The sequence below is a fragment of the Zonotrichia albicollis genome, chromosome 28 (genome assembly GCF_047830755.1).
Source record: "Zonotrichia albicollis isolate bZonAlb1 chromosome 28, bZonAlb1.hap1, whole genome shotgun sequence".
In the NCBI taxonomy this organism is placed as follows: Eukaryota; Metazoa; Chordata; class Aves; order Passeriformes; family Passerellidae; genus Zonotrichia; species Zonotrichia albicollis.
This window is the reverse complement of record NC_133846.1, coordinates 3,913,045-3,940,539: the sequence shown is the minus strand read 5'-3', so window position 1 is coordinate 3,940,539 and position 27,495 is coordinate 3,913,045. Positions and strand designations below refer to the sequence as shown.

The 27,495-nt window shown below is 42.5% G+C and overlaps 1 protein-coding gene across 2 annotated transcripts; it reads right to left on the bottom strand.

The window, feature by feature from the left end:
- Window positions 1-78: 78 nt before the first annotated feature.
- Window positions 79-25,900, bottom strand: ELK4 (ETS transcription factor ELK4). 2 transcript variants are annotated; one of them, XM_074528123.1, is made up of 5 exons: window positions 25,683-25,900; window positions 11,821-12,036; window positions 7,600-8,535; window positions 4,348-4,464; window positions 79-219 (listed from the first exon to the last, which is right to left on the bottom strand). In XM_074528123.1, exons 2-5 carry the CDS (start codon window positions 12,025-12,027, stop codon window positions 121-123), a joined length of 1,359 nt encoding a protein of 452 aa, XP_074384224.1. In that variant the 5' UTR covers window positions 12,028-12,036; window positions 25,683-25,900; the 3' UTR covers window positions 79-120. The 2 variants fall into 2 exon arrangements, with proteins under 2 accessions (XP_074384224.1, XP_074384225.1); XM_074528124.1 differs by lacking the exon at window positions 25,683-25,900 and adding an exon at window positions 18,931-19,135.
- Window positions 25,901-27,495: the final 1,595 nt, after the last annotated feature.

The following is a 27,495-nucleotide window of genomic DNA, read 5'->3' as shown; positions in this document are numbered from 1 at the left end:
AAAAGCTTTTTTTTTGGTTTTTTTTTTGGATTTGGGAATGGTAACAACTCCAAGTGTTGAGATCAGTGGAATTATGAATTTTTTTTTTTTTTTTGTAAAAAATAAATTTATTTTTTTGTGCTATGTCTTCTGCAGGTCTGGGGAAAAGGGGCCGGGGGTGGAGGGTCCGTCCAGTCCTGACAGGGTGAAGGGGCCGTGGCTGTTGAGCACGGATGGAAACTGAAAAATAAAATAAAATAAAATTAAATTAAATTGAATTAAATTAAATAATCAGCAAAAAAAAAATTTCATTTAATTCGATGGTTTTTTGGAATATTTGGGTGTAAAAAGGGAAAAAAACTGAGTGTGGTAAGGGAATGAAGAGAAAGCAGCTCAGTGCTGTTGTGGGTTTTAAGTGAATTTTTAATGGCTGGGGATGGGAATGTCTGGGGAAATGGGATTTATGGGGAAAATGGGATTTATGGGGAATGGGAATGCCTGGGAAATGGGAATTCCTGGGAAAAAATGGAATCATTGGATAATGGGATTTCTGGGAAATGGGAATCTCTGGGAAATGGGAATCCCTGGGAAAAATGGAATTTATGGGAAAAAAATGGAATCTCTGGGAAATGGGAATCTCTGGGAAAAAATGGAATCTCTGGGAAAAAATGGAATCCTTGGATAATGGGAATCTGGGAAATGGGAATCCCTGGGAAAAATGGAATTTATGGGAAAAATGGAATTTATGGGGAATGGGAATGCCTGGGAAAAATGGGATTTCTGGGGAAAAAATGGAATCACTGGATAATGGGAATGTCTGGGAAATGGGAATCCCTGGGAAAAATGGAATTTATGGGAAAAAATGGAATTTATGGGAAAAATGGAATCACTGGATAATGGGAATGTCTGGGAAATGGGAATCCTCTGGGAAATGGGAATCCCTGGGAAAAATGGGAATTCCTGGGAAAAATGGAATTCCTGCACAATGGGAATCCCTGGGAAAAAATAGGATTTCTGGGAAAAAAATTTAATCCTTGGATAATGGGAATCTGGGAAATGGGAATCCCTGGGAAATGGGAATCCCTGGGAAAAATGGAATTTATGGGAAAAAATGGAATCTCTGGGAAATGGGAATTCCTGGGAAAAAATGGAATCTCTGGGAAATGGGAATGCCTGGGAAAAATGGAATTTATGGGAAAATGGAATTTCTGGGGAATGGGAATTCCTGGAAAAGGGAAACCTCTGGGAAATGGGAATTCCTGGGAAAATGGAATTTATGGGAAAAAATTGAATTCCTGGGAAAAATGGAATTCCTGGGAAATGGGAATCCTTGGGAAAAATGGGAATCCCTGGGAAAAATGGAATTTATGGGAAAAATGGGAATCCCTGGGAAATGGGAATGCCTGGGAAAAAATAGGATTTCTGGGAAAAAAATGGAATCCTTGGATAATGGGAATCTGGGAAATGGGAATCCCTGGGAAAAATGGAATTTATGGGAAAAAATGGAATTCCTGGGAAATGGGAATGCATGGGAAAAAATGAATTTATGGGAAAAATGGAATCTCTGGGAAATGGGAATCCCTGGGAAATGGGAATCCCTGGGAAAAATGGGATTTCTGGGAAATGGGAATTCCTGGGAAATGGGAAACCTCTGGGAAATGGGAATTACTGGGAAAAATGGAATTTATGGGAAAAATGGAATTCCTGGGAAATGGGAATCTGGGAAATGGGAATCCCTGGGGAAAATGGAATTTATGGGAAAAAATGGAATTTATGGGAAAAATGGAATTCCTGGGAAAAATGGAATTCCTGGGAAAAATGGAATCCTTAGGAAAAATGGGAATTCCTGGGAAATGGGAAACCTCTGGGAAATGGGAATCCCTGGAAAAATGGGAATCCCTGCAGAAGGGAAACCCTGGGAATGGGAATCCCTGGGAAAAAATGGAATCCCTGGACAATGGGAATCCCTGGGAATGCCTGGGAATGGGAATCCCTGGGAAAAGGGGAATCTCTGGGAAAAGGGGAACCCCTGGGAAATGGGAATCCTTGGAAAATGGGAATCCCTGGGAGAATGGGAATGCCTGGGAATCCCTGGGAATGGGAATGCCTGGGAACGGGAATGCCTGGAAAAGGGGATGGGAACCCCTGGGAATGGGAACCCCTGGGAAAAGAGGAACCCCTGGACAAGGGCACTCCCTGGGGAATGGAAATCCCTGGGAATGCCTGGGGAATGGGAATCCCTGGAGAATGTGAAGGAATCCCTGGGAGAATGGGAACACCTGGGAAAGGGGAACCCCTGGGAATGGGAACCCCTGGGAAAAGAGGAATCCCTGGAAAAGGGGAACCCCTGGACAAGGGCACTCCCTGGGGAATGGGAATTATTGGGGAATGGGAATGCCTGGGAATGGCTGGGAAATGGGAACACCTGGACGATGGCATTGCCTGGGAAATGGGAACGCCTGGGAAATGGGAATCTCTGAGAATCCCTGGGAAATGGGAACCCCTGGGAATGGCACTCCCTGGGGAATGGAAATCCCTGGGGAATTGGGAACCCCTGGAAAAGGGGAACCCCTGGGAAATGGGAACCCCTGGGAAATGGGAATCCTTGGAAAAGGGGAACCCCTGGACAACGGCACTCCATGGGGAATGGGAATCCCTGGAAAAAATGGGAATCCCTGGGACATGGGAATCCCTGGAAAAGGGGAACCCCTGAACAATGGCAATCCCTGGGAAATGGGGAATCCCTGGGAATGGGAATGCCGGGGAAATGGGAATCCTTGGGAAATGGGAACACCTGGGAAAAATGGAATTCCTGGGAAAAAATGGAGTCCCTGGACAATGGGAACCCCTGGAAAATGGGAATCTCTGAGAATCCCTGGAAAAGGGGAACCCCTGGACATTGGCATTCCCTGGGGAATGGGAATCCCTGGAGAATGTGAAGGAATCCCTGGGAGAATGGGAATGCCTGGAAAAGGGGAACCCCTGGACAATGGCACTCCCTGGGAATGAGAATCCCTGGGAAATGGGAAACCCCTGGGAATGGCATTCCCTGGGGAATGGGAATCCCTGGAAAAGGGGAATCCCTGGGAATGCCTGGCAATGGGAATCCCTGGGAGATGGGGAACCCCTGGACAACAGCACTCCATGGGGAATGGGAATCCCTGGGAATGGGAATCCCGGGAAAAATGGGAATCCCTGGAAAAAATGGGAATCCCTGGGACATGGGAACCCCTGGGAAATGGGAATCCCTGGGGAATGGGAATGCCTGGGAATGCCTGGGAATGGGAATGCCTGGGAAAGGGGAAACCTCTGGAAAAGGGAGACCTCTGGGAAATGGGAATCCCTGGAAAATGGGAATGCCTGGCAAATGGGAATCCCTGGGAAAAGGAAATGCCTGGCAAATGGGAATCCCTGGGAAAAGGGGAACCCCTGGACAATGGCATTGCCTGGGAAATGGGAATCCCTGGGAACACCTGGGAAATGGGAATCTCTGAGAATCCCTGGAAAAGGGAAACCCCTGGACAATGGCATTCCCTGGGGAATGGGAATCCCTGGGAATGCCTGGGAATGCCTGGGGAATGGGAATGCCTGGGAATGCCTGGGAATGCCTGGGAATGCCTGGGAATGTGAATGCCTGGGAATGGCTGGGAATGGCTGGGAATGGGAATGCCTGGGAACCCCTGGACAATGGGAATGCCTGGACAATGGCATTCCCTGGGGAATGGGAATCCCTGGGAATCCCTGGGGAATGGAAATGCCTGGGAATGGGAATGCCTGGGAAAGGGGAACCCCTGGGAATGGCACTCCCTGGGGAATGGAAATCCCTGGGGAATTGGGAACCCCTGGAAAAGGGGAACCTCTGGGAAAAGGGAATCCCTGGGAAAAGGGGAACCCCTGGACAATGGCATTGACTGGGGATGGGAATCCCTGGAGAATGTGAAGGAATCCCTGGGAATGGGACCCCCTGGGAATGGCGGGAATGGGAATGCCTGGGAATGCCTGGGAATGCCTGGGAATGCCTGGGAAATGGGAATCCCTGGACAACGGCACTCCCTGGGGAATGGAAATCCCTGGGAATGCCTGGGAATGTGAATGCCTGGGAATGCCTGGGGAATGGAAATCCCTGGGAATGGCTGGGAATGTGAATGCCTGGGAATGCCTGGGGAATGGAAATCCCTGGGAATGGCTGGGAATGCCTGGGGAATGGCTGGGAATGGCTGGGAATGGGAATCCCTGGGAAAAGAGGAATCCCTGGGAGAATGGGAATGCCTGGGGAATGGAAATCCCTGAGAACCCCTGGACAATGGGAATCCCTGGGAATCCCTGGAGAATGGGACCCCCTGGGAATGGCGGGCATGCGGGCCGTACCTGGAAGAGGGAGCTGGCTCCCTGCAGGCGGGCGGGGCTGAGCGGCGCCACCGGGCTCAGGGTGCTCCAGAAGTGGATGCTGGAGAGCAGCGGGCTGGGCGTCAGCAGGATGGGCGTCTGCAACGGACACAGGGTCAGAGCGGAACTATGGAATCCTGGCTTGCCATGGAATTACGGCTTTTCCATGGAATTACAGCCTTTCCCCATGGAATTACACCATGGGAATTCCAGCCTTTCCCCACGAATTCCAGCTTTCCATGGAATTACAGCTTTTCCCCAGGGAATTCTGGCTTTTCCATGGAATTCCAGCCTTTCCCCACAGAACTCTAGCCTTTCCCACAGAATTACACCATGGAAATTCCAGCTTTTCCCCACGGAATTACAGCCTTTTCCATGGAATTACAGCCTTCCCCATGGAATTACGACTTTTCCATGGAATTACAGCCTTTTCCATGGAATTACAGCTTTTCCACGGAATTACAGCCTTTCCATGGAATTACAGCCTTTTCCATGGAATTACAGCCTGCCCCACGGAATTACACCATGGAAATTCCAGTCTTTCCCCACAGAATTCCAGCTTTCCATGGAATTACAGCCTGCCCCACGGAATTACGGCTTTCCATGGAATTACAGCCTGCCCCGCGGAATTACGGCTTTTCCACGGAATTACGGCTTCCCATGGAATTACAGCCTTTCCATGGAATTACAGCTTTCCATGGAATTACAGCCTGCCCCATGGAATTACACCATGGAAATTCCAGCCTTTCCCCACGGAATTCTGGCTTTTCCATGGAATTACAGCTTTCCATGGAATTACGGATTTCCATGGAATTACAGCTTTCCATGGAATTACGGATTTCCATGGAATTACAGCTTTTCCACGGAATTACGGCTTTTCTTGTGGAATTCCAGCTTTTCCCCATGGAAATCCAGCTTTTCCACGGAATTCCAGCCTTTCCCCATGGAATTCCAGCTTTTCCATGGAATTCCACCCTTTTCCATGGAATTACAGCCTGCCCCACGGAATTACGGCTTTTCCACGGAATTACGGCTTCCCATGGAATTACAGCTTTTCCATGGAATTATGGCTTTCCATGGAATTACAGCCTTCCCCACGGAATTACACCATGGAAATTCCAGCCTTTCCCCCATGGAATTCCACCTTTTCCCCATGGAATTCCAGCAGCGGAAATCCAGTCCTTCCTGTGGAATTCCAGCCTTTCCATGGAATTCCAGCCTTTCCCCATGGAATTCCAGCTTTTCCCCATGGAATTCCAGCTTTTCCATGGAATTACAGCCTGCCCCACAGAATTATGGCTTTCCCATGGAATTACAGCCTTCCCCACGTTATTCCAGCATGGAAATTCCAGTCTTTCCCCACAGAATTCCAGCTTTCCATGGAATTACAGCCTGCCCCACGGAATTACGGCTTTCCATGGAATTACAGCTTCCCATGGAATTACAGCCTTCCCATGGAATTATGGCTTTCCATGGAATTACGGCTTTTTCCACGGAATTACAGCTTTCCATGGAATTACGGCTTTCCATGGAATTACAGATTTCCTTGGAATTCTGGCTTCCCATGGAATTCTGGCTTCCCATGGAATTACGGCTTTTCCATGGAATTACGGCTTTCCATGGAATTCCACCCTTTTCCATGGAATTACAGCCTTCCCCACGTTATTCCAGCATGGAAATTCCAGCCTTTCCCCATGGAATTCTGGCTTTTCCATGGAATTCCAGCCTTTCCCACAGAACTCTGGCTTTTCCATGGAATTCCAGCCTTTTCCATGGAATTCCACCCTTTTCCATGGAATTACAGCCTTTCCCCACAGAATTACAGCCTTTCCCATGGAATTCCAGCATGGAAATTCCAGCCTCTTCCCTAGAAATCCAGCTTTTCCCACAGAATTCCAGCAGGAAAATTCAAGCTTTTCCCACTGAATTCCAGCCTTTCCCCACAGAATTACACCATGGAAATTCCAGCCTTTCCCCATGGAATTCCACCAGGGAAATTCCAACCTTTCTCTATGGAATTCCAGCATTTCCCTATGGATTTCCAAAACCTTCCCTATGAAATTCTAGCCTTCCTCATGGAAATCCAGTTTTCCCCATGGAATTCCAGCCCTTCCCCATGGAAATCCAGCTTTTCCAGCCCTTCCTGTAGAATTCCAGCACAGAAAATTCCAGCCTTTCCCCTGGAATTCCAGCAGGAAAATTTCCAGCCTTTCCCCATGGAATTCCAGCTTTTCCCATGGAATTCCCGCATTCCCCATGGAAATCCAGCTTTTCCCAAGGAATTCCAGCTTGTCCTGTAGAATTCCAGCCCTTCCCTATGGAATTCCAGCTTTTCCAGCCTTTCCCCACGGAATTCCAGCAGGGAATTTCCAACCTTTCTCCACTGAATTCCAGCTTTTCATGTGGAATTGCAGCCCTTCCCATAGAATTCCAGCTGAGAAATTCCAGCTTTTCCCATGGAATTCCAGCCTTTCACTATGGGATTCCAGCCTTCCTCATGGAAATCCAGCTTTTCCCCTGGAATTCCAGCTTTTCCTGTAGAATTCCAACCCCTTCCCCATAGAATTCCAGCTTTTCCAGCCCTTCCTGTAGAATTCCAGCAGGGAAAATTCCAGCCTTTCCCCCATGGAATTCCAGCCTTTGGTGAATTAACACCAAATTTCTGGTTGATTAAACCAAAAAAAACCAAAAAACACAAGCAGGGAGTGACATCCTGAGTTTCAAATCCCTGCATACAATGAACGATTCATTTCCTTAGGCTGGCTGTTTTAACATCATCACTATTGTTAGTTTAAACAAAAAAACCAAAAAAAAACCAAAAAAAACCAAAAAAAAAAAAAAAAGAAGAAAAAAAGGAGAAAGCAGGAAGGGGACTGAGGGAGATTTGGTCACCTGAAAAAAGGAGAAAGCAGAAAGGGAATGGAGGGAGATTTGATCACCTGAGGGAAAAGAAGAAAGCAGGAAGGGGGTGGAGGGAGATTTGGTCACCTGAGAACAAAGAAGGAAGCAGGAAAGGAACTGAGGGAGATTTGATCATCTGAGAGAAAAAGAAGCAGGAAGGGGATTGAGGGAGATTTGATCACCTCAGAGAAAAGGAGAAAGCAGGAAGGAAGGGGATTGAGGGAGATTTGATCACCTGAGGGAAAAGAAGGAAGCAGGAAAGGAACTGAGGGAGGTTTGATCACCTGAGAGAAAAGGAGAAAGCAGGAAGGGGACTGAGGGAGATTTGGTCACCTGAGAGAAAAGTGCAGGAGTCAGAGAGGCCGTGGGCAGGGAAGGGCTCAGGATGCCCAGCGGGCTGGGGTCGCTGCCCGTGATGACCAGGGTGGGCGCCAGCTCCAGCCCTTTGGGTTTCTTCGCTCTGGAGAGGTGATTGGCGATCTCCTTCTCCATCCCGGCGGGATCCTGCTGCTCCCCGGCCTCCGGGGACGGCGGCTGCAGGCTGGGCGCCGCCTCCAGCTGCTGCGAGCTCCCCGACTCCATGTCCGTGTCAATGTCCAGCTCGGGGTTGGAGCTCAGCGGCGGCGAGGGCGGCGCCGAGGGCGCCTGGAGCGCGGGGGACACTGAGGCGAGGGGCGGGGTGGGGGCGTAGCCGGAGCTCAGGCTCGGCAAAGGGGCCGGAGGAGCTTCGGGAACGCTGAGCTTGGGCAGCACGAGGCTCTCCAGGGTGTGCAGCGGCTCCTCGGAGCTCAGCGGCAGCGAGGAGGCCGCGGCGGGGCCGGCGGAGGCCGCGGAGGTGACGGCCGCGGCTGAGGGGGTGCTGGACACCAGCGGGGCACAGGGCGGCTTTTTGGAGGGCACGGTGACAAATTTGATGACGGAAGGGGTGGTGGCGTCCTGAGGTTTCTTCTCCGCCAGCTTCTCGGCCGGGTTCTCGATCTTGATGGACCTGAAGAGCTTCACGCTGGAGGAGTTGAGGGAGTTGAGGGTGAAGGAGGAGTACAGGCCTGAGTGGATGTAATCGTTGCGGCTCGAGGATTTTGCACAGGATTGGGATTTCTCCTTGCCGCAGCTCTCCGCCTCCTTGGGGGTGCTGGTGACCTCCCCAAATCCAGGAATTTCGGGGTCCCCCTCCATCCTGCCCACCACAAGGGGGTCCATGTTCAGGATCTCAGGGTAGGAAACGAATTTGTACACAAATTTCTTCCCGTTCACCTTCTTGATGATATTCTGGTGGAGGAGAAGACAAAAGTATATTTAGATCTTTCTCCAGATTAATTTTCTTCCTGCAAACACTGCCTAAAATAGGCAGAGGAATTAAAGTCTGTAATCTTTCGGCCAAAAAAAAAAAATAAAAAAAAAGAACGTTTCTTCTTTTCCTGTTTTAAAAACACCCTGAGTGTTCCAGTTCTGTTCTTGGAGCTGGCAGACAAAACACTGCAACAGGTGAGCTTAACCTGACATTAAACACACTAAAAACAGCTTAAAAAATGCCAAGAAATCCTGATTAATATAAAAAAAATGCTCTTTACTCCCAGCAAGGATCACTTAGCTGGGAACACTATGGATAATTTAAAGGTTTTCTCCAGGACTGCAGAACTGAAAGCTTACACTTCAAACCAAACCACCTTTATTCTTAATAAGATGCTAATAAAGGAAAATAAAGCAGCTGAACTCGTCAGCAGAACGCAGGCTAATCAGTTATTTCAATACCACAGAACAGCATCTGTCAAACTTGTTTTGCTCCTCGGCGAAATGCCACGCACACTTTGCACTGGGAATTATCCTTATTTATCACTCCCTGATTGCTGCTGAGATCTCTGGGTGCCAAAAGCAGATTTGTGATGAGCACCAGCTCCCTCCTCCCACCTGCTCCAGGCTCCTCAGAAACTGAGGGTTTATTTTTATCTGCTCCGCTCACACGTGGGGATAAAGGGAAACAGAGGTGAGAAACTCCAAGGTGTTGGATAAACAAAAAGCTCCTTACTCTGCTGGGCTGAAAATAATGGGCAAAGTGAAGGTGAAATACACAGAGAAAATAAAAAATGCTCAGGGATGGAAAAATGTTTGTTTTGAAAGGGATAAATGGAAAGAGAAAGCTGCAAAAAGTGGTGCAATGTTCAGGCTCTCCATCATCATCCTCTCCCTGTATAAACTATTTTATAGAAACTATATTTTTCCCTTTTTTTTTTACCATTTCTGACTACACCAAACAGAATTTCCACGAATATTTTCCAGCAGAACATTCATCATTGTGGGTAAGATACAGCGGGAATTAAACCGGGCAAAATATTAATTCAGCATCTCCTATAGATTTTTTGTTTAATGAACACAGCTTAAACTTCTTCCTGTGAAATAAAAACTCTCCCTGTGCTTTACTGGGATTTTAACCCTTAAAACTCTCCCTGTGCTTTATTGGGATTTTAAATCTTAAAACTCTCCCTGTGCTTTATTGGGAATTTAAACTTTAAAACTCTCCCTGTGCTTTATCTGGATTTTTACCCTTAAAACTCTCCCTGTGCTTTAGTGGGATTTAACCCTTAAAACTCTCCCTGTGCTTTAGTGGGATTTTAACCCTGAAAACTCTCCCTGTGTTTTATCTGGATTTTAACCCTTAAAACTCTCCCTGTGCTTTATTGGGATTTTAACCCTTAAAACTCTCCCTGTGTTTTATCTGGATTTTAACCTTTAAAACTCTCCCTGTGCTTTAGTGGGATTTTAACCCTTAAAACTCTCCCTGTGCTTTATCTGGATTTTAACCCTTAAAACTCTCCCTGTGCTTTATTGGGATTTTAACCCTTAAAACTCTCCCTGTGCTTTATTGGGATTTTAAACCTTAAAACTCTCCCTGTGCTTTATCTGCATTTTAACCTTTAAAACTCTCCCTGTGCTTTACCTGGATTTTAACCCTTGGATTTTTGGAAGGGGGATGAGGATCCAAAGGCAAATTTGGATGAGCAAAACCACCAGAACCTCCCAAAACAAAGCAGCAAAACTCTCCCTGTGCTTTATCTAGATTTTAACCCTTAAAACTCTCCCTGTGCTTTAGTTGGATTATTAACCCTTAAAACTCTCCCTGTGCTTTACCTGGATTTAAATCCTTAAAACTCTCCCTGTGCTTTATTGGGATTTTAACCCTTGCCAGGTGTGTGTAAATCTCCCTGTGCTTTACCTGCATTTCAACCCTTGCAGGGCTGTGGATTTGTGGAAGAGGGATGAGGATTCCTAAGACAAACCCGGATGAGCAAAACCACCAGAACCTCCCAAAACAAAGCAGCAAAACTCTCCCTGTGCTTTACCTGGATTTTAACCCTTAAAACTCTCCCTGTGCTTTATCTGGATTTCAACCTTTAAAACTCTCCCTGTGCTTTACCTGCATTTTAACGCTTAAAACTCTCCCTGTGCTTTACTGGGATTTTAACCCTTAAAACTCTCCCTGTGCTTTAGTGGGATTTTAAACCTGAAAACTCTCCCTGTGCTTTATTGGGATTTTAACCCTTAAAACTCTCCCTGTGCTTTATCTGCACTTTAACCCTTAAAACTCTCCCTGTGTTTTACTGGGATTTAACCCTGAAAACTCTCCCTGTGCTTTATTGGGATTTAACCCTTAAAACTGTCCCTGTGCTTTAGTTGGATTTTAACCCTTAAAATTCTCCCTGTGCTTTATTGGGAATTTAAACTTTAAAACTCTCCCTGTGCTTTATCTGCATTTTAACCCTCAAAACTCTCCCTGTGTTTTATCTGGATTTTAACCCTTAAAACTCTCCCTGTGCTTTATTGGGAATTTAACCCTTAAAACTCTCCCTGTGCTTTACTGGGATTTTAACCCTTAAAACTCTCCCTGTGCTTTATTGGGATTTTAACCCTTAAAACTCTCCCTGTGCTTTATTGGGAATTTAAACTTTAAAACTCTCCCTGTGTTTTACCTGCATTTTAACCCTTGCTGGGTGTGTGTAAATCTCCCTGTGCTTTAGTTGGATTTTAACCCTTAAAACTCTCCTTGTGCTTTAGTGGGATTTTAACCCTTGCCAGGTGTGTGTAAATCTCCCTGTGCTTTACCTGCATTTCAACCCTTGCAGGGCTGTGGATTTGTGGAAGGGGGATGAGGATTCCTAAGACAAATTTGGATGAGCAAAGCCACCAGAACCTCCCAAAACAAAGCAGCAAAACTCTCCCTGTGCTTTACTGGGATTTTAAACCTTGCCAGGTGTGTGTAAATCTCCCTGTGCTTTACCTGGACTTTAACCCTTGCAGGGCTGTGGATTTGTGGAAGGGGGATGAGGATTCCTAAGACAAACTTGGATGAGCAAAACCACCAGAACCTCCCAAAACAAACCAGTGAGGAGGAAACAGCGCGGCGATAAACGAAATTCAAACCCAACCCAACCCCTTTAAACAAAGCAGCTCAACTTCCTTCAAGCTGGCACAGCCAGGAGGAGGAGGAGGAGGAGGAGGAGGAGGAACAAAGCTCCTCAGCTCAGAGGGGTGAGGATTGGAGCAGCGTTTCCAGCCTACCTTCACGTAGTAGTAGCGCAGCGCCCGGCTGAGTTTGTCATAGTTCATGCTGGGCTTGTTCTTGCGGATCCCCCAGAGCCTGGCCACCTCCTCTGCCTGCAGCAGCTTGAATTCCCCGTCGTTGGAGGTCCAGCAGATGATGTTCTTGTTCTGGGGCTCTTGCAGCAGCTGGAGGAGGAACTGCCACAGGGTGATGGCACTGTCCATAGCAGAGAGCTGCAATTCACAAAGCAACGTTAAGCCCGCGGCATTTCCCTCCTTTCTCTCCCTACAAGGGGGTGAAGAAAACAAAAAAAAACAAAAAAAATATGGAGCAGGGATTCAGGGATTGTTATTTCCAAAGGCAGCAAGAGTAAAAAAATTATTAGTCACCAGTGGTGAAAGATGTTCCCTGCAGAAGTGAGGGGCTGAGTGAGTGCCAACGCTGGCGTCTCCTCCCACATGGCAGTACTTTGCACATGGGTTATATTTAGCCTCATTTAACTAAATCAGGTCACTTTGGGTAAGTTGCAGTGAGTCATTACCCCTCAAAAAAAAAAAAAAATAAAATAAATGTTTCCAAGTTGTTCCATGTTCACCCAACTCTGGATTGTGGTGCTTTGTGAGAAAGAGCTCAGGTACAGCCAGGTAGGGATGAAGGCACCCCCTCACCTCCTCCCACAGCACAGCTCCAGGAACGTGCCAGAGCCAAAACAACTCAATTCCCATCAGTTTTCAATCTCCCAATCTCCCTCCAAATCCTTCTTTTCCAGATTTTTTTTAAAATGAGAATTAACACAAAATTAAATTAAAATTATCCCAAACAGGCCTTTGCTCGACTCTCCATCCCTGCCATGTCTTACCCACATCAATGACTTAGGCTGGGATATTCTAGATTGATATCAATGATTTAGGTTGGGATTTAGGACTGATATCAATGATTTAGGCTGGGATTTAGCACTGATATCAATGATTTAGGCTGGGATTTAGGACTGATATCAGTGATTGAGGCTGGGATTTTCTGGACTGATATCAATGATTTAGGCTGGGGTTTTCTAGGACTGATGTCAATGATTTAGGCTGGGATTTAGGACTGGTATCAATGATTTAGGCTGGGATTTTCCAGGACTGGTATCAATGATTTAGGCTGGGATTTTCCAGGACTGGTATCAATGATTTAGGCTGGGATTTTCTGGACTGATATCAATGATTTAGGCTGGGATTTAGGTCTGATATCAATGATTTAGGCTGGGATTTTCTAGACTGATATCAATGATTTAGGCTGGGATTTTCTTGGACTGATATCAATGATTTAAGCTGGGATTTTCTGGACTGATATCAATGATTTAGGCTGGGATTTAGGACTGATATCAATAATTTAGGCTGGGATTTAGGACTGGTATCAATGATTTAGGCTGGGATTTTCTAGGACTGATATCAATGATTTAGGCTGGGATTTAGGACTGATATCAATGATTTAGGCTGGAATTTAGGACTGATATCAATGATTTAGGCTGGGATTTTCTAGGACTGATATCAATGATTTAGGCTGGGATTTAGGACTGATATCAATGATTTAGGCTGGGATTTAGCACTGATATCAATGATTTAGGCTGGGATTTAGGACTGATATCAATGATTTAGGCTGGGATTTTCTAGGATACCAGTTCATTCCTGCTCTAATGTTGTTGATTTTCCCTCCTGCTCCCACTGCTCAGCTCCAGGAAGGTGCCAGAGCCAAAACAACTCAATTCCCATCAGTTTTCTGTCTTCCAATCTCCCTTCAAATCCTTCTTTTCCAGATTTTTTTAAAATGAGAATTAACACAAAATTAAATTAAAATTATTCCAAACAGGCCTTTGCTCGACTCTTCATTCCTGCCATGTCTTACCCACATCCATGACTTAGGCTGGGATTTAGGACTGGTATCAATGATTTAGGCTGGGATTTTCTAGGACTGGTATCAATGATTTAGGCTGGGATTTAGGACTGATATCAATAATTTAGTCTGGGATTTAGGACTGATATCAATGATTTAGGCTGGGATTTAGGACTGATATCAATGATTTAAGCTGGGATTTAGGACTGATATCAATGATTTAGGCTGGGATTTTCCAGGACTGATATCAATGATTTAGGCTGGGATTTTCTAGCACTGATATCAATGATTCAGGCTGGGATTTAGGACTGGTATCAATGATTTAGGCTGGGATTTTCTGGACTGATATCAATGATTTAGGAAGGGATTTTCTAGCACTGATATCAGTGATTTAGGCTGGGATTTTCTGGACTGATATCAATGATTTAGGCTGGGATTTTCTGGACTGATATCAATGATTTAGGCTGGGATTTAGAACTGATATCAATAATTTAGGCTGGGATTTTCTAGCACTGATATCAATGATTTAGGCTGGGATTTTCTAGCACTGATATCAATGATTTAGGCTGGGATTTTCTAGCACTGATATCAATGATTTAGGCTGGGATTTTCTGGACTCATATCAATGATTTAGGCTGGGATTTTCTAGCACTGATATCAATGATTTAGGCTGGGATTTTCTAGCACTGATATCAATGATTTAGGCTGGGATTTTCTAGCACTGATATCAATGATTTAGGCTGGGATTTTCTGGACTCATATCAATGATTTAGGCTGGGATTTAGGACTGATATCAATGATTTAGGCTGGGATTTTCTAGGACTGGTATCAATGATTTAGGCTGGGATTTTCTAGGACTGGTATCAATGATTTAGGCTGGGATTTTCTGGACTGATATCAATGATTTAGGATGGGATTTAGGACTGATATCAATGATTTAGGTTGGGATTTAGGACTGATATCAATGATTTAGGCTGGGATTTTCTGGACTGATATCAATGATTTAGGATGGGATTTAGGACTGATATCAATGATTTAGGCTGGGATTTAGGACTGATATCAATGATTTAGGCTGGGATTTTCCAGGACTGATATCAATGATTTAGGCTGGGATTTTCCAGGACTGACATCAATGATTTAGGCTGGGATTTAGGACTGATATCAATGATTTAGGCTGGGATTTAGGACTGATATCAATGATTTAGGCTGGGATTTTCTGGACTGATATCAATGATTTAGGCTGGGATTTTCTAGACTGATATCAATGATTTAGGCTGGGATTTAGGACTGATATCAATAATTTAGGCTGGGATTTTCTAGGACTGATATCAATGATTGAGGCTGGGATTTAGGACTGATATCAATGATTTAGGCTGGGATTTTCTGGACTGATATTAATGATTTATATATACACACAATATATATGTATATTGTGTATATATCTATATATACACTATATATATATTATATATATAGTGTATATCTAATATATAATATATATATTATGTGTGTATATATATACACATACATATATATACATATACGTTTATACATATATATATATACTGTATATATACTGTGTATATATATATATACACACATAAATGCATAATATATTAGATATACACTATAGTTTTCCCTATTTTTTACACTTTCTGGCATAGTGAATAACACTGAATATACATAATATACACATATATATTGTATATATAGATACTCTATATATATATATACACATATAAATACATAATATACATATAATATATTAGATATACACTCTATATAATATATATATATTGTGTATATATAGATATATACACAATATACATATATATTGTGTGTATATATACATATACACACAATATATATATGTATATTATGTATATCCAGTGTTATTTACTATCCAAGAAATGGTAAAAAAAACAGGGAAAAATATAGTGCATATCTAATATATTATATGTATATTATGTAATATATATGTGTGTGTATATATATACACAGTATATATACAGTATATATATACACATATATGCATATACATGTTTTATATATACAGTATATATATATATACACACTATATATATATGTATGTTATGTATATCCAGTGTTATTCACTATGCCAGAAAGTGTAAAAAAAATAGGGAAAAATGTAGTGTATGTCTAATAGACTATATGTATATTATGTATATACTGTGTATATATATACACACACATATATATACATAATATACATATAATATATTAGATACACACTATATTTTTCCCTATTTCTTTACCATTTCTGGCATAGTGAATAACACTGGATATACATAATATACACATATATATTGTATATATAGATACTCTATATATATATACACATATAAATACATAATATACATAAAATATATTGTGTATATTTTATATATATGTGTATATATATACACATATATATATATGTATATATATATAATATATTGTATATATATATATATATACACACAATATATATGTATATTGTGTATATATCTATATATACACAATATATTATATATATAGTGTATCTCTAATATATTAAATGTATATTATGTGTATATATATACACACAGTATATATGTATATTATGTATATCCAGTGTTATTTACTATCCCAGAAATGGTTAAAAAAACAGGGAAAAATATTGTGTATATCTAATATATTATGTGTATATTATGTACATATATATATATAGAGTACATATATACATTGTATATATTATACATGTATATACATATAGATGTATATATATATACTGTATATATTCTGTATATATATATATATATATATATATATATATATATATACACACATAAATACATAATATATTAGATATACACTATATTTTTCCCTATTTTTTTACCATTTCTGGGATAGTAAATAACACTGGATATACATAATATACATATATACTGTGTGTATATATATATATACATATACATAATATACATATAATACATTAGAGATACACTATATATTTTATATATATATAGTGTATATATAGATATATACACAATATACATATACATACACAGTATATACATTATATATATATAATATATTAAACATACACTACATTTTCCCCTATTTTTTTTACACTTTCTGCCATAGTGAGTAACAGTGTATACACATAATATTGGATATACATTATAATTTTCCCCTAGCAAAGGGGGTCCAGGGGGGAGTTTGATACTCAAACATTAAATCCAAGATACCCAAACATAAACCCAAGATACCCAAACATTAAATCCAAGATAAACATTAATCCCAAGATATTCCTGGCACCTTTCTGGGCACAATCCCTGCCCCGTGGCTGGCGATGGGACATTGATGCAGGCAGCGAAATTGCTGCAATTACCAGCAACAATCTCCAAGGCAAGGCCACCCACAGCCCCGAGGTGCTTTCCCCGTTAATTACTGCACAGCTCCCTGCTTGCCCTAATTAATTACTGAGCACTCGAAGAAATTGGAGGCTGCGCTCCAGACTCTGCCCACAGCTCCCCGGGCTGTGCCAGGCGATCCGTACGGGATTGGGGAACCGGGAAAACACCCTAAAAATCCATACGGGATTTAGGAATACACCTTGAAAAATCCGAAAACACCTTAAAAAATCAATACAGGAAAACACCTTAAAAAATCCATGCAGGATTTAGGGAACAGGAAAAAATCCATACAGGATTTATCGACTGGGAAAACACCTTAAAAATCCATACAGGATTTAGGAAACAGGAAAACACCCTAAAAAATACATACAGGATTTAGGAAAACACCTTAAAAATCCATAGAGGATTTAGGGAGCAGGAAAACACCTTAAAAAATCCATAAAGGATTTAGGAAAACACCTTAAAAAATCCGAAAACACCTTAAAAAATCCATACAGGATTTAGGAATACACCTTAAAAAATCCATACAGGATTTAGGGAGCAGGAAAACACCTTAAAAAATCCATAAAGGATTTAGGAAAACACCCTAAAAATCCATAGAGGATTTAGGGACCAGGAAAACACCTTAAAAAATCCATACGGGATTTAGGAAAACACCTTAAAAATTAATACAGGAAAACACCTTAAAAAATCCATACGGGATTTAGGGAGCAGGAAAACACCTCAAAAAATCCGAAAACACCCTAAAAAATCCATACAGGATTTAGGAGCCAGGAAAACACATCAAAAAAAAAAAAAAAAAAAAAAAAACAACCAGGATTTAGGGACCAGGAAAATCCCTTAAAAAATCCATACAGGCTTTGGGGACCAGGAAAAAAAATCCATACAGGATTTAGGGACCAGGAAAAAAAATCGATACAGGATTTAGGGAGCAGGAAAAAAAATCGATACAGGATTTAGGGAGCAGGAAAAAAATCGATAAAGGATTTAGGGAGCAGGAAAATCCATACAGGATTTAGGGAGCAGGAAAAAAAATCGATACAGGATTTAGGGAGCAGGAAAAAAAATCCATACAGGATTTGGGGACCAGGAAAAAAAATCGATACAGGATTTAGGGAGCAGGAAAATCCATACAGGATTTAGGGACCAGGAAAAAAAATCGATACAGGATTTAGGGAGCAGGAAAAAAAATCGATACAGGATTTAGGGAGCAGGAAAATCCATACAGGATTTAGGGAGCAGGAAAACACTTTATAAAGATTTTAGGGAGCACGAAAACACCTCAAAACCCTTCCAGAACCACAATAATTCCTGTTCTGTTGTGCAACATTTGCTGTGCACACAAGGCCTTGGTGCCTGCCCAGGAAAACAAACAGAGCTGGCAAAGGAGAAATTTGGAGGTCACAGACCCAAATCCACACCAAAAACCTCAAAACTTCAAAAGGATTTTCCCCTCTTTTTGTTTCATTAAATAAATGATGAATTATTCGTTCAATAAATGAATTATTATTATTTAAATCAATGAATAAATAAATGGTTGTCACATCACATGGATGAAATGTCCAATTAAAATGGGTATCAAAATAAAACCGAGCAACAAATATTTCATTCAATTCAAATATTCAAATATTCAAATATTTCATTCAATTCAAATATTCAAATATTTCATTAAATTCAAATATTCAAATATTCAAATATTTCATTCAATTCAAATATTCAAATATTTCATTCAATTCAAATATTCAAAAATTCAAATATTTCATTCAATTCAAATAATCAAATATTTTATCAATAATATTCCGTTCCTAATAAACTTTTCCTAAAAGATTTCCACCTCTGGGGGTTGCGACTCACCTGAATTGTACTTTGAGGGTTTTATCAATTTTAATTCATTTTAGAAAGAGCTTAATGTCAAAAAAAACCACCAAAAATCCACAAATTTACTGCCCAAAACTCCATTCCCTCATGGAAAAAACCCCAAAAATTCACAAATTTACTGCCCAAAATCCACAAATTTACAGTCCAAAACCCCATTCCTTCATGGAAAAACCCCAAAATCCACAAATTTACAGTCCAAAACTCCATTCCCTCATGAAAAAAAACCCAAAATCCACATATTTACAGTCCAAAAGTCCATTTTTTGATGAAAAAAACCTCAAAATCCACAAATTTACAGTCCAAAAGTCAATTTTTTGATGAAAAAAAATCCCAAAATCCACAAATTTACTGCCCAAAATCCACAAATTTACTGCCCAAAACTCCATTCCCTCATGAAACAATAACCCAAAATCCATAAATTTACAGTCCAAAAGTCCATTTTTTTGATTAAAAAAACCCCAAAATCCACAAATTTACAGCCCAAAACTCCATTTTTTGATAAAAAAACCCCAAAATCCACAAATTTAGGGTCCCAAACTCCATTTCCTGAAGAAAAAAACCCAAAAATTCACAAATTTACTCTCCAAACTCCATTCCCTCATGAAAAAGTAACCCAAAATCCACAAATTTTCTGTCCAAAACTCCATTTTCTGATATGGTGGAAAGCACAGAAGGAAATTAAATCCTTTTTCAGAACACACGCAGCTGAAATGCCCGGTAAAAACCTCTTAAATGTGTAAAATAAAATAATTAAACAAGAAATTTAAACTAAACACGCACAATTCTCCACCCCCTTTAAAAATCCCAACCCCTGGCAGCTTTCCATGTGGTGAAACCAGCCAAAAAAATCTCAAATAAATAACAAAAAAATCAATGAAAAAGGAAAAAAAGGAAAGGAAAAAAAGGAAAAAAGGAAAAAAAGGAAAAAAAGGAAAAAACCCACCCCAAACTTGAATAAATTCTTGTTTTTAATTTGCTTCTGGCATTCCCTGCAGAATCCAGGCAGGAAAATTCAGATTTTTTTGTGAGGGAGCAGCCAAGGCAGGAAGGAAATGCTGAAGGATGTCCTCATGATAAGAGTTTTTTATTGCTTAATCCCACTCCAAACGTCGCTTTTATTTTTTATCTTTTATTTTCTTTAACTCAAAAACAAATGTTGCAATAAATTTTGGCTCCCTGGCTGAAAATCTGAGACGAAATTGAGACGAAATTGAGGTGTTTGAGACGAAATTGAGGTGTTTTAGCAAAAATCTGAGGGGTTAGGAACCAACTGTTTCAGCTTTTAAGTCCTGAGAAAGAAATATTTATATTTTTTTTTGTATTTTCTAGGGTTTTTTCAGTGTTTTTTTGGCCTTTTTTTGAATTAGCCAAGATCAGGAATAAAATGACATCAGGATTTCCATGGGCTCAGGCAGATAAACCAAGGAGATTTTTGGGGTATTTTAATCCTGACACAAAAGGGCTCATTTTATTTCAATTTATTTCAAATTATGATGATAATTTGATAATAAATTAATGGAAAACAGGGGGAAATGGGATTTTAAATAATATAAAATATATAAATATAAAATAAATCAGGAACAAATAATGAAGGGCAACAACAACATCAGGATTTCCATGCCCAGCAGATTTCTGGGGGTATTTTAATCCTGACACCAAAGACCCCCTTTTATTTCAAATTATTTCAAATTATAATGATAATTTAATAATAAATTAATGGAAAACAGTGGGAAAAGAAGATTTTAAATCATATAAATAAGTAAATCAGGAACAAATCATGAAGGACAACATTGACATCAGGATTTCCATGCCCAGCAGATTTCTGGGGTATTTTAATCCTGACACCAAAAGACCCCCTTTTATTTCAAATTATACTGATAATTTCATAATAAATGAATGGAAAACAGGAGGAAAATGAGATTTTAAAGCCATTTTTGTGTCATTCCTGCAGCTCCTCCATCCCTCACTGACACCCCACCACTAATGATGAAATTATTAATTTCCCTGATTTTCCACACTTCAATCAGCATTATTCCTTTTTTTTATTTTATTTTTTTAGGATATAAGACCAGGGAAGGTTTAGGACATGGAGAGGGGATGGGAAACTTCAAAAGCAAAAAATCCTTTGATGAGTTTGTTCCCTATTAAAAAAAATCAGATTTCCTGGAAGCTCCTAAGGAGATTACACTCACTTCCTCCTCAGCTGGGCCCAACAGCAGATGAAATTAAATTAAATTAAATTAAAGTAAATTAAATTAAATTAAATTGCCTTCTGCTGGATGGAAAAACATCCCCTCCTCACAAAAAAAATCGCAAATTTTAAATTTCTGCTGGATAATGGAAAGGAAAAGTGATGGAAGCTGGAAAATCCCCCCGCGGAACAATGTTAGTGGTACAGTCCGTTGCCATGGCGATGGAACAGCTCCTCCCTGCAAGCAGGCCCAGAGCCCCTAAAAATAAATAAATCCCAAATCCTGATAAAGCTTTCTGAGGGCTCTGCCGGCTCCCAGAGCTGCCACAAGCCTCAGTGGTACTCGGGTTTTAGCAGTTTGAGTTCATTTTACAAAGGGATTTTTTGGGGGATTTTAGAAAGGTAATTTTTACGGTCAAAAAAAAAAATCCATAAAGCTACTGTCCAAAAAAACCAAAAAATCCACAAATCTACTGTTCAAAAATCCACAAATCTACTGTTCAAAAATCCACACACCTGCTGTCCAAAAAATCCCCAAAAATCCATAAACCTACTGTCCAAAAAAATCTTTAAAAATTCGAACCTACTGTCCAAAAATCCACACACCTGCTGTGCAAAAAAAACCCAAAAAATCCACAAACCTACTGTCCAAAAATCCACAAACCTACTGTCCAAAAAAACCCCAAAAAATCCATAAACCTACTGTCCAAAAAAACCAAAAAATCCACAAATCTACTGTCCAAAAATCCACACACCTGCTGTCCAAAAAATCCCCAAAAAATCCATAAACCTACTGTCCAAAAAAAATCTTAAAAAATTCAAACCTACTGTTCAAAAATCCACACACCTGCTGTGCAAAAAAACCCCCAAAAAATCCACAAACCTACTGTCCAAAAAAATCTTTAAAAATTCAAACCTACTGTCCAAAAATCCACAAAAAATCCATAAAACTGTCCAAAAAAGCCCAAAAATCCACAAATCTACTGTTCAAAAATCCACAAACCTACTGTCCAAAACACCCTGAAAATCCACAAACCTACTGTCCAAAAAAACCAAAAAATCCACAAACCTACTGTTCAAAAATCCACAAACCTACTGTCCAAAAAAATCTTTTAAAATTCGAACCTACTGTCCAAAAATCCACACACCTGCTGTGCAAAAAAAACCCCAAAAAATCCACAAACCTAATGTACAAAAAAATCCCAAAAATCCACAAACCTACTGTCCAAAAATCCACAAACCTAGTGTCCAAAAATCCATAAACCTACTGTTCAAAAAAACCCCAAAAAATCCATAAACCTACTGTCCAAAAATCCACAAACCTACTGTTCAAAAAAATCCTAAAAAATCCACAAACCTACTGTCCAAAAAATCCCAAAAAATCCACAAACCTACTGTCCAAAAAATCCCCAAAAAACTAGAATCCTACTGTCCAAAAACCCACAAACCTAGTGTCCAAAAAAACCCAAAAAAATCCATAAACCTATGGCCCAAAAATCCCAAAAAATCCACAAACCTGCTGTCCAAAAAAACAAAAAAATCCACAAACCTACTGTTCAAAAAACCACAAACCTACTGTCCAAAAAAACCCAAAAAATCCATAAACCTACTGTTCAAAAAACCCCAAAAATCCAAAAACCTACTGCCAAAAATCCACAAACCTACTGTCCAAAAAAATCTTAAAAAATTCAAGCCTACTGTCCAAAAAACCCCAAAAAATCCACAAACCTACTGTCCAAAACAGGTAAAATACCAGGTAAAAGCTTCTTAAATATGTAAAATAAAAGAATTAAACAATAAATTCAAACCAGAGACCCAGAATTTTAAACTCCCTCAGAGTGGAGCCTCCAAAGCAAACCCTGCCTTGCTCAGAAGCTGCTATTCAAAAATCCAAATTCAAAATATATAAATATAAAATATTTATATTTTAATTATATATATAATATATATTTAATATATTAATATATTTATATTTATTTAACATATTAATATATTTAATTCAAAATATATAAATATAAAATATAAATATATAAAATTCAAAATATAAAAATATAAAAAATCCAGATAAAATATAAATTGAAAAAAAAATATTTAAAAATATAAATTCAGCAGAGCTCTGGAGGTTTTCCAGCCCTGCTGGGGAATTTTTGGGGATGGAGAGGAAAGGAGGGAGCTGGAGGGATGAGAGAACAGCAAATCAAAAGCAGGATTTGCAGGATTTGCATATTTTCTCCTCTGCCTCCCCTATTGATGTGGGCAGGAATCCACCCAGTTCAGGCAGGGGAGTGAAAAAAAAAATAAAAAAAAAATAAAATAGTGGTGAGGAATTAAAATAAAAAACCCAGCAGCTGTTGGAGGCAAATAAGCAAAGCTTGGATCTAAAGAATGGCTGGGATCAGCTTGCAAAGGCTGCACCCAAAAATGTTCAGCAGCCAAAAATCTGCACCCAAAAATGTTCAGCAGCCAAAAATCTGCACCCAAAAATGTCCTGAACCCAAAAATCTCCTGCACCCAAAATTGTCCTGCACCCAAAAATCTGCACCCAAAAATGTCCTGCACCCAAAAATCTGCACCCAAAAATGTCCTGCACCCAAAAATCTGCACCCAAAAATCTGTACCCAAAAATCATCTGCACCCAAAAATCTCCTGCACCCAAAATTGTCCTGCGCCCAAAAATCTGCACCCAAAAATGTCCTGCACCCAAAAATCTGCACCCAAAAATGTCCTGCACCCAAAAATTGTCCTGAACCCAAAATCTGCACCCAAAATTGTCCTGCATCCCACCAAGGAATCCCTGGATCCAAACAATTCCTGGATCAAAAATGTCCTGCGCCCAAAAATCTGCACCCAAAAATCTCCTGCACCCAAAAATGTCCTGCATCCCACCAAGGAACCTCTGGATCCAAACAATTCCTGGATCAAAAATCTGCATCCAAAAATCTCCTGCACCCACAATTGTCCTGCACCCAAAAATCTCCTGAACCCAAAAATCTGCACCCAAAAATCTCCTGGATGTCACCAAGCAAGCCCTGGGCCCAAACAAACCCAAGGATTTCACTGAGCCATCCCTGGATCCAAACAATTCCCAGACCCAAACAATTCCTGCACCCAAAAATCTCCTGGATCCCAAAATCTCCTGAATCCCACTGACCAAAACCTGGCTCCAAACAACCCCTGGACCCAAAAAAAACGATTCCTGGACCCAAAAATTTCCTGCATTCCACACACCAACCTATGGATCAGAACATCTCCAGGATCCCACCAGCCAACCTATGACTCCAAACAATGCTTGGATCCAAAAAACCAATTCCTGGACCCAAAAAATCTCCTGGATCCCGAAATCTTCTGGATCCCATCACCCAACCCCTGACTCCAAACAATGCCTGGACCCAAAAAACCAATTCCTGGACCCAAAAATCTCCTGGATCCTGAAATCTCTTGCATCCCACCAACCAAAATCTGGCTCCAAACAACCCCTGGACCCAAAAAACCAATTCCTGCAGCCAAAAATCTCCTGGATCCCAAAATCTTCTAGATCCCATCACCCATCCTCAGACTCCAAACAACTCCTAGACCCAAACAAGCAATTCCTGCACCCAAAATCTCCAGGATCCCAAAATCTCCAGGATGCCACCAACAACCTCTGACTTCAAACAAGTCCTCGACCCAAAAAACCAATTCCTGGACCCAAAAATCTCCTGCATCCCACCAACCAACATCCAACTCCAAAGAACCCCTGGACCCCAAACAAGCAATTCCTGCATCCAAAAATCTCCAGGATCTCAAAATCTCCCGGATCCTACCAACCAAACTCCGATTCCAAACAACATCTGGACCCCAAAAAACAATCCCTGCAGTCAGAAATCTCCAGGATCCCACAAACCAACCTCTGGATCCCAAAACCTCTGGATCCCTGCAACTAAACCATGACTCCAAACAATTCCTGGACCCAAAAAAACGATTGCTGCAGCCAAAAATCTCCTGGATCCCACCAACCAATCTCTGACTCCAAACAGCATCTGGACCCCAAAAACCAATTCCAGCACCCAAAAATCTCCTGGATCCCAAAACCTCCTGGGTCCCACCACCCAACCTCTGGATCCCAAAATCTCCAGGATCCCACCAACCAACATCCAACTCCAAAGAACCCCTGGACCCAAAAATCTCCAGGATCTCAAAATCTCCCGGATCCTACCAACCAATCTCTGACTCCAAACAACATCTGGACCCCAAAAACCAATTCCAGCACCAAAAAAATCTCCTGGATCCCAAAATCTCCCGGATCGCACCAACCAAACTCTGACTCCAAACAACGCCTGCACCCAAACAATCGATTCCTGCACCCAAAACCCTCCTGGATCCCACCAAGCCCCCCCAGGACGGATCGAAGCCGCTCCAGCCCGGATCCCAGCCCAGCCCCGGCTCTCCCCAGCCCGGTTCCGTGCCCGGTGCGGGTCCCGAGGGGCAGCGCCGGCGGCACCGCCCGCAGCCCGCAGCCCGGCCCGCCGCTCCCCCCGAGCCCTCCGCCCCCGCTCACCGAGGAGGAGCCCCGCCGGTGCCCGGGTGCCGTCGGGTGCCGGTGCTGGGCGCGGCCCCCCCGCCGTCCCTCATGCCCGGCGCGGCCGCCGGGGCCGCATCCCGGGCGGGCGGGCGGAGCCGGGCGGGCAGCGCGGGGCGGCCGCCTTCCACACGGCCGGGGGCGCGCGCGCGGGACGGACCCTCCGCGGCCGCCGTAGCGCCGCTTCCGCCCACGGGCCCGCGGAGCTCGCTGGGGGCGGCCAATCGGAGCGCGCAAGAGACAGGACGCGGGCCAATAGGAGGGCGCATTGAGGGCGAGGGGCGGGGTTAGGGGCGGGGCCTAAGGCGCGGGCGGGACGCGCGGTCCCGTTGCCCGGGCTGGGCCATGTGCCCGGGCCCGGCCCCGAACCGGCGTCGAACCGGGCCCGAGTGGCCTCGAATGGCCCCAAACTGGGTCCGAACGGGCCCCGAGCGGGCGTCGAACGGCTCCGAAGGGGCCCCGAACCGACTCCGGAACCAGCCCCGAATGGCCCGGAAAGGCTCCGAATGGGCCCCGAACCAGTCCCGAACGGGCCCTGAATGGCTCCGAACCGATCCCGAATGGTCCCGAACCGACCCCGAGTGGCTCTGAACTAGCCCTAGACCGGCCCCGAGTGGCCTCGAACCGGTTCCGAAGCGGCCCCGAGTGGCCCCGAACCGTTCCCGAATGGTTCCGAAGCAGTTCCGAACGGGCCCTAAACAGTTCCCGAATGGTTCCGAACCGTTCCCGAATGGTTCCGAACCGGTTCCGAAGCGGCCCCGAGTGACCCCGAACCATTCCCGAATGGTTCCGAACCGGTTCCGAACGGGCCCCAAACAGTTCCCGAATGGTTCCGAACCGTTCCCGAATGGTCCCGAACACTTCCCGAGTGACCCCGAATGGTCCCGAACGCCCCCGAAGCGGCCCCGCCGCGCCCTCAGTTCCCGCCTGCCCTCAGAGCGCTCCGGGCCGAGCCCACGGGCCCTTCTCGCCCCTCACACGGGGTGTTGAGGGAGGACGGGGCACAGCGCGTCAAAATGGTTCAAAATTTCAAAATAAACCTCTGTGTTTTAGTAGGAAATACATGGTGTGAGCTCTGTTTGTAGTGTTCGTAGAGACTAAACAATTCCTGCCCTAGCTGGGGACCAAGGACAAATGATCCAAATCTCAGGCGCAAGAGCACAAACAACGTGGAATAAAGAGATAAAAACAAGGATGAGATTATATGGGCTGGAGATGTAATTACACAATTAACTCCAATATGCAAATAGAGCAGAACTTATAAAAGTGAGAGACCCCATGACCACATGTCCATTTTGTGACCATTTGGGTCATCTTGGGTCCATTTTGTGACCATTTGGGTTCATTTTGTGACCATTTTGGTTCATCTTGGGTTCATTTTTTGACCATTTGGGTTCATCTTGGGTCCTTTTCGTGACCATTTGGGTTCATCTTGGGTCCCTTTTTGATCAAAATCCCATCCTCTGCCACTGGGAAGCCATTCTGGCGCTCCAGGCCCTCTCCTTTATCACAATTTTCTGCACAAAAAAAAAAGCAGAAAGGAGATGAAAACAAGGAAAGCCAGAGAATTTAGGATTTGACGAAGGACAGGGGTTCCCCCCCAGAGCACAATGTCACAGGGAGAGAGGAAGTTTTCAGCCAGGCTGACCATGAGTTATTCATTTACAGAAGTTCATTTTGTTTTAAAATGCAGCAGAGTTTAAAAGATTTTTATGGTTTTCCCAGCTCCACTTTCAAAAAAAAAAAAATCAAATTAAAACAAAACAAAAACACAAACACAAAATTAACTGAA

Bases quoted from the DNA above. Each gene is read 5' to 3' on its own strand.
- ELK4 (XM_074528123.1), bottom strand. From the start codon at position 12,027: ATGGACAGTGCCATCACCCTGTGGCAGTTCCTCCTCCAGCTGCTGCAA. The intron at 8,536-11,820 runs GTAGGCTGGAAA...CTCCTCCACCAG, and splicing joins TGCGCTACTACTACGTGAAG to AATATCATCAAGAAGGTGAA. The intron at 220-4,347 runs GTACGGCCCGCA...TTTATTTTTCAG, and splicing joins GAGCCAGCTCCCTCTTCCAG to TTTCCATCCGTGCTCAACAG.